The sequence below is a fragment of the Dreissena polymorpha genome, chromosome 5, assembly GCF_020536995.1.
Source record: "Dreissena polymorpha isolate Duluth1 chromosome 5, UMN_Dpol_1.0, whole genome shotgun sequence".
Lineage (NCBI taxonomy): Eukaryota > Metazoa > Mollusca > Bivalvia > Myida > Dreissenidae > Dreissena > Dreissena polymorpha.
The window spans coordinates 89,228,066-89,235,950 of record NC_068359.1 but is presented as its reverse complement, the minus strand read 5'-3'; the positions used below and the strand labels follow the sequence as shown (position 1 = coordinate 89,235,950).

Genomic DNA, 7,885 nt, shown 5'->3' with positions numbered 1-7,885 from the left:
ATGTCTTTACGATTGTCAAGGCAAGGTCAAGTATCAATTCTATTACAACACTCCTAACTACCATTGTCAATGTAAAATAAAATTCCTTATATTTGGTTTTTACACGGGATTGCCGTTCGTATCTGATTTGAATAATTAAGAAGATTGAAACGGATTTTATTTCTCAATACAGCCGGTTGATATTTATTCGGAATGCTAAACAAATATATCAATTCATTATTGCATAGATCAAAGGTGTTTCAGTCATGTAAATAAGTAATTATAAATACATTTGTTTGAATGGTTAACTACGCGGATATATATGAAAAATAAATAAGCAATACCAACTGAAGAAATAAACCCTAAAATGACATGAATCTCTTTACCGAATGGGTGTCATTAGTTATAATCTCAAACTGCTGTAAGTATTGTTCAGTTCATGTTAATATTTCAATTTAACATATAAAAATATATTTGATACAATAACACACTTGTGTTCATGTGCATGCAGTAATATTTTGAAATATAACTATGTGCACAATGTGTATACTTTTGTTATCTGCTCATTGCGTTTATGTTTTAACAAATGAGTATAACTATGTTAAAAACGAGATATAACGAACAACTTGAACAAACATCTTTTTGCCCTGACTTTTTCCAAAAGTGTGAGTTTTTTAGTCGTGTTATGCATGGCCCAATACACATTTGCAGGTCTGTATGGCATACGAATTCATGTTCAAATGCTGAGTCTGACGACGATAGAAGCCTCGTGTCAAGGTTCGATGACGTCTGCTATATTCTATAGAAAAACGGCAACTGGTAACACTTTCGAAAACATCGTGAAAGTGGTCAATGACGACACTGAATGTGAAACTAAGACTGTATTATCAAAGACAGCAGTGCAATGTTTGTGTAAGGACAGAAACCAAGTTCGTTGCGTAATATCAGAAATTACGTTCCATTACTCCGATGAATGGTATTGTGCCATATTTACAAACGGAAGTCTTGTTAACAGCGATAGTGTGTCCATGTCAAAACAGGGTAAAGCATCTTTTGCATTATCATTTTCCTTTTAATATATTATTCGCCAGAAATATTGAAAAAGTGTCAATATTGTGTATTTCACTGCCTTTAGCTGTTGCAATCTGACTTATTAATACATTAACTGAATACGTAGACTCAAACAAATACTAAAGTAAATGCTGTACAATAATGTAATTGGACAAAACAACAATTGACGTTTTTAAGCACACTGTGATATAATCTGCGAGGCTATACTTGATACGGATTTCACGAGTGTGTGTGTGTGTGTGTGGTTTTATTTTTAAGATATAATACTTGATGTACAAGAAGTTAGTAGTATAACTGATGCAACAACAACAGTCGAGGTATCCCCGACCATCACAGATGAGATGACAAAGTTCAACAGTATAGCCGCACAAACAGCAGGTAGTCAATATAGAGAATACTATGTTAGTGTTGATTATGGATCAGGTTTGTCATGCGAGGCTTAGAAAACAAACAAAAAACGAGCCTATGCAGAGTGCTTTTTCGTTTTCGTGCCGAGCTTGATAAACCTGTTCTATAATCAACACTAATTTTTTATTCTATTTATCCCACTTTTTATTCAGTAAACCTTTTTATTTAGACAACTTTAGTTTAACTGGATAATTTCGCTGGATTTATGACGTCATCTTGTCGAAAAAAATGACGTTAATTTGTGCCGTGGTTTATAGCAGAAATAGCAGAAATTTAATCAACGGGGCTTTTATCAACCGAATTCGCTGTAAAAGTGGGATAAATTTCATTTACGAATACATTCATCCAAATCGAAGCAATAGCAAAATAATTAAATGAAAGATGCTCGCCGAGTATGTTATTTACAGGTACACATTAACGGTTGTCAAAAACGAAAATTCTGCGTGAAAGTCCGCGTCATAAAGCAAAATTTGTAACACAACAATGGAATACATTGCATTGTTACACTACGCGTAAAATCTCATTTGTCCGAGTTCCGTTAATAAGGTTAATTCGCACAAAGTATTTCACTGGGACAAGTAATTAGTATATTGCCCGCTTGCTCCGGTCATTATTTTATGTTAGTGCCCCTTAAGCTGTATTGGTTTGTAATCTCGGTAGCAAATGCTTTAACGAAAATACATGCTAAGTCATAGCAATGGCGTCTAGTCGCTTCGCTAGTCTTTACAAACACAAAATATATATGTTTCTTACTTAAAACTGGTTGTAATTTGTTTATGTTGAATATTATTTTATCATGAAATGCACGTGTTTAAACGTGCTGTATAAAATAGAAATTACACACTTAATAACACAGATTTATTCGCTGTAATTCTATAAAATCCGTAATATGTATCGGCATTTGTTGTTTGAAACAAACATTATCATTTAATCAATCATACACTCAATATATATATATATATATAGTTTAATACCATATATGTTTTCAGCTGTTACGTTTTATACCAAATTTATGAATTATGAGTATGAAACAAGTAGTTTATTACTGAACGACTCTACAACGATTTCAGGTACGGTCGAAAATGTGACGGAAACTCCAAAGTGTAAGTAGCACAAAATAAGTTTTATATGTAAATGGACGCTTTGCTTTTTGAGAGATTGTAGGATTCCCATGCAGAACATATTACTATTTCAAGATAATGCTATACCTATTTAGGTGAAACAACAGTTTAAGGCGACACAAATCTCGTACATAAATTAAATGATCGAATATATCTTTAAAGGGGCCTTTTCACAGATTTTGGCATGTATTGAAGTTTGTCATTAAATGCTTTATATTGATAAATGTAAAAATGGGATCTAAACAAAGTCCAGTAAAAAACAATAATAACATTAAAGAAAGAACAAAAGTAATCCTCAACTGGGCTTGAACCACTGACCCCCGGACACGTTTATCGCTTAGACCACTCGGTAATCCGTGCTCATACAATGACTGATGTATTTTATACTTTATATAAGCAATCCTCGTACTATCTAGTGTTTTTCCCAGGCCATTATAGCGTGGCGAAAAGCCACGCCGCCCTCCCGGATCGCCACGCTGCCCTTTTCAAAGGCAAATTTCGCCACGCGCCCTTTTTTCAAAGGCAAATTTCGCCTCGCGCCCTTATCGATAACATCTTTATTGCCTTACGATCTAACTTGGTCCGCAAAATCAGCTTCCTTGATTGTCTGTGACGCTCCAACTGTGCTTGATTTACTCAAGAGACGTCAACGTCTAATCGACTATATTTAATTGAGCAGATTTAATCTATAACAGTGCTCGATTTATAGGTAGGTCTTACTGACTGCTCCAAAGCTGTGAATTAGTCATGCGTGAACAACCCCGTGTCAGTATCAATCGATAATGCCGGAGGCTATGTTATACCAAGCGCACTTTTCGCTCGGCAATGTGTACTCCTCCACGATATAATCATTACTTCGGAGACTTTTGATGACCAACTCGATGTTATTCTCGTGGCAATTGTGCTTTGCATGCATTATTCAGTTATATCAAAACATATATTTTTACGCATAATTACATTTAAATTCACAAACGAATTTATTCTTTATCGTTTTTGTCTTTAAGATAATTAGATCTAATTATTGAAATGATTACTGACACGTATACCAATTTAACAAAATGCGAATCGCGCATACGATTTAACGTTGCTATGCGCACCTGTCGCTTACATCATTTGACATTTTATCAACATGGCGGACTATACGGAAATAAATTGTGACTCGGCCAAAATGGCAAATAACGTCGTAAACGATCGAATTAACGATGGAGATTATACATTAAGAAGGAATTAATGAAATGTCTGTGATAATCAACGATTAATAACTATCACAAAACATAACAACAACAGAACTCTCCACATTGTTTAATCGTTTCGGGTTGCAACGCTTTATAATTTTCAGGTTTTTAAATCGTAAAAAGATTAATATAATGGATATTTTAGAGCATGTTAAATGTTCAGTATTGGTGTTTCCTCACAAATATCATAACTAAAACGAAAATTTGCGAATCTTAAACAATTTTTTTAAAGTTTGTCAAATAACCAAAACGTGAAAAGGCCCCTTTAACATCATAGACATTGATTAAATGTATATTCATAGAAAATGTTTGAATGGAGCAACTTTGTTTGATTTCTAAGTAAGTTGTTTCTTTCTATTATTCGACATATGTAAATGTTAATTGTGTTAAAAGATCGATGTCACATTTCAGTTGACAAGAACGCAACCGTGTTATTCGCCAGTGTGGTCGGCGTCGGATTCGTTTTTATTGCAGCTGTTATTTCCACATCAGTGTTCGTGTACCGGAAGTGTGCCACGCAGTCTGGTGTGTTCATAATATATATTTCGTTTTAATAAACTAAAGTACTATAATGTGTATACGTGAACAAGCGCAGCATTAGTACAGCATTAGTAATGTTGATTGAACATTAATGTTTACATGTATAGTTTTTTGATTTGTATTGCAGCTGTCGTCAAAATTAGGCGAACTCCGATAGCGATGTATATTACATCGATAAGTGATTGTTCTCCTGAGATCCACACCAACGCTAGACAAGGTGAACCGACAACATCACCGAAAAACATGGAGGTGCTCAATTACACGGACTCTCTTGATGGCAATTCAGAACCGAGTTCTACGGAGTCAGCTACTAGCCACTACGAAATCATCCCAACGCAATTGCAATCAGGAAAGAGTGGATCTGACGATGAACCACACATAAACATCCGATCGAGTCTCGCAGATAACACGGTCAGCAAGGAATGTTCAGGCGTGGAGATTCACCAAGGAAACATTTTCCAATCAGTTCAGATTGATACTTTAGCAGATATTACTCTTATCACTGGTGCGTAAATCATTTGATAATGCGTTATTGTTTATATGTTTCAATTATATCGTTATTTGAATACGTAACTTTAAGCATACCAAGGCGCACAAATAATATGTAAATAAATAATAGTTTTGTTCAATTATCGCCTAAACAATTTGTATTATGCAGTATGATATTACAGAAAGCAGTGTAATGGCATTTTTTATTTTAGACATCGCAGAAGGAACAGAAGCTATACGAAAAAGAGGGTATGTATATTACAGTCAATTATTGGTTTCATTTGGTAATGCATATTTTATTTATAAACAATGGTAAATTAATCGCATGTGTATACCAACGATTGTAATCACGAATTATGCCATATTGTGTGATATTTTTATGTTTTACAGGTCTGATGAATTCCGTTATGAGAGCCTAATGTGAAATAGAGTTGAAAAGTCTCAAGAAAATGCGTTCCATTGTAAACAAGAAGATCTTATCAAATAGTCCATAATTTTTACTTGGAATAAAATGGTTAACTTCAAAAGCTTTATTAAGCACGTTTCCCTAAAATAATGACATAGTATATACTCACAAACTGATTGTGAGCGATATGCTATATTTGTAATTGGTTTCTATGATAATTTTTCTACTGTGATTGACTTAATCACGCGCATTGTATCATTCATTATTAAACAATTACATCGTAAGTATATGCAGTCTTTATATTCATGGAATGGTAAAATTATTCAACAATCTTCATAAGCTGTATTTGTAGTAAATGTATTGTGCTTCTCTTGTAAATGCAAGTGACAAAACATGTTCAAACATATTACCATTTAAATGTATAAGTTTGTTTAAACAAACTTGAGCCATTGCTATTGTTGCATACTCATTTTAATATAAAAACCGATGCTACCTTTTCCACAAGCAAAAGCTAATTTGATATCCATGAATTATAATTTATAAATACATATAAGGTTATTTTCGTGTATAAAACAGTAAAATGATATCAAAAAGAAAATTATTTTAGCCAAATAATATAATCTTAATAATTTACTGATGACACAAAAAGCTGTTTACATCCTCTATGCTAATTGATCTAATATAATAACACTGAGTGCATTTGTGAAAACTGTTTAGACTAAGGAATTTCAAGCTGGCTAGGTTGTTTTGGCGTTGTGGATATGGCGTCTTCCTATCGACTGTGATGTCTCTTTGTAAATCCCCAAAGTTGAAGTGTGATTAAGATTATGATTAGGACAAACGATACTGGTCCTTCGCATGAAACAGACTCGAGAATGATTTCTCAATAAGCCTCAGACTTTCGACTCAATTAAGCTAAAGTTAATGCATTCAACAAGCACTCGTTATTATGTCATCAACTAATTAAACATAACTAGATTGTTGTGATGTGTCGAATTAATTTTGATTACGAGGATTATCTAGGAATTATAAGCTAAATATACAACATACTTGCAATTTGAATATTTTATAAATACAGTTATCTCACGTGGGATTCATGATATTTGGCTCCAAAGTATCGCCAGCTAAAAACTATTTCGCCACTAAAAGTTATATCAACACCAAAAAACGAGCGATTTTGTAGCCATAAATGAATCACGTCTGTACTGCACACATTTAGTTTTTAGCCATTTATTCAATTTAACTCAGTTAAAAAACGTAATGTCGTGTTTTCCACATTTCTTTATTTTCACAGTCAAATAAAACGTACGGCAATTATTAATATATCGGTAGTCATACGAGCTTCTGTTTTTGTCAATCGTCTGGTTTCTAGGCTTGGCCGCTGGCTAAAAAATAAGTTGATCAAGTACATAGATGACAAGTAAGCGCATAGATGATTTCTTTATAGACAGAAATGTATAGAATATTCATAGTTGTTTAAAATCTATGTTTATATCCCATCAGAGTAAATCATTGGACCTAATAAAGAAAATCACCATTGTTAATTAGTTTATTTATTGCACAATTTGATCGTCCCTGAACCTTTGTTTATCTCTGGAAACCAAAACTGTCCTTTTTGCCCCAAACAATGGATTGTGTGAAGCCCAGAGCTAGGCAAAACTGCTTCTTATATCGAAAATAAAAACTAACAAAAACACAACCAAATTAGTTTAATGGCAAAAAGGTTTTGTCAATTTCTATTTTGTTGATTTATTTTTTTTTAAGATTTTTGTTACAAACATTTTGGACGAAATTAATGTTCATTTTGTACATTGCTAACATGCAATCGTATACTTTGGAGAAAATCAATGTGTTGATGTCTTTGGTTATTATTAACAATACAAATTTTACAGTTTGCTTTTCATTACTTTTAAGGACGATAAATAAGCCTAAAATCGTTTAAGAATTGCTTTTCAGTTGGTAACAAATGCAATAAATCAATTATGTTAGTGTTTTACTTACCCATCAATTTGTATTCCAAAGAAATCAACAATCAAATATTATATTGATTATTGGAGATTATTATAAAATTAAGTTATTAAATTTATTGAAGCAAAAATCTTCGCAATTAAAAACTAATCCTGCTCGATACAATGAATCCGGATTTACGCACCAGAATTTGACGGTATTTCGTAACTAAGATTGTGTTTGAAAAAAAGCACAACTTGTTGTGACTGGTTAACTTCCACATCGCCCACTTGTTTCTGGAAAACAGTAGCAGGAAACATCATAAAATGGATGCAAAATACGTTTCTTAAGCAGAAAAAAAATATTTTGCAAACATATTAAGTTCAATTTGCTACCAAATAATGATGTAATTTGTTTTTTTCTTTCCTTTATGTTTGTTTATAAATAAGATGCACCATTTGTCAAAAGGCTTTTATTGCTTTAAATTTCAAGGATATATCAACGCGAATAAAATTGAAGCGAGACAAATTCTTTTGAGCTGCATGTTATGTCAAAATACGTGTAAGCGGTCGAATTTGTATTATTAAAATTGCTTAATTAAACCATATTTTGAAAACCTAAAATTTGTCAATACACTGTGTACATGTACTAAGTACAGCGTTAAAACCGATACGCACACTAACGTTCCC

At 32.9% G+C, this 7,885-nt stretch overlaps 1 protein-coding gene across 1 annotated transcript; it reads left to right on the top strand.

Annotated features, from left to right (window-relative positions):
- The first annotated feature begins 654 nt into the window (after positions 1-654).
- LOC127832112 (uncharacterized) lies at positions 655-7,308 on the top strand. The gene is made up of 7 exons (XM_052357347.1): positions 655-1,020; positions 1,309-1,428; positions 2,529-2,561; positions 4,226-4,339; positions 4,482-4,859; positions 5,056-5,092; positions 5,234-7,308. The coding sequence occupies exons 1-7, from the start codon at positions 669-671 to the stop codon at positions 5,265-5,267; spliced, it is 1,068 nt and encodes a 355-aa protein (XP_052213307.1). The 5' UTR covers positions 655-668; the 3' UTR covers positions 5,268-7,308.
- Positions 7,309-7,885: the final 577 nt, after the last annotated feature.

Bases quoted from the DNA above. Each gene is read 5' to 3' on its own strand.
- LOC127832112 (XM_052357347.1), top strand. From the start codon at position 669: ATGGCCCAATACACATTTGCAGGTCTGTATGGCATACGAATTCATGTT. The intron at 1,021-1,308 runs GTAAAGCATCTT...TTTATTTTTAAG, and splicing joins TGTGTCCATGTCAAAACAGG to ATATAATACTTGATGTACAA. The intron at 2,562-4,225 runs GTAAGTAGCACA...GTCACATTTCAG, and splicing joins TGTGACGGAAACTCCAAAGT to TTGACAAGAACGCAACCGTG.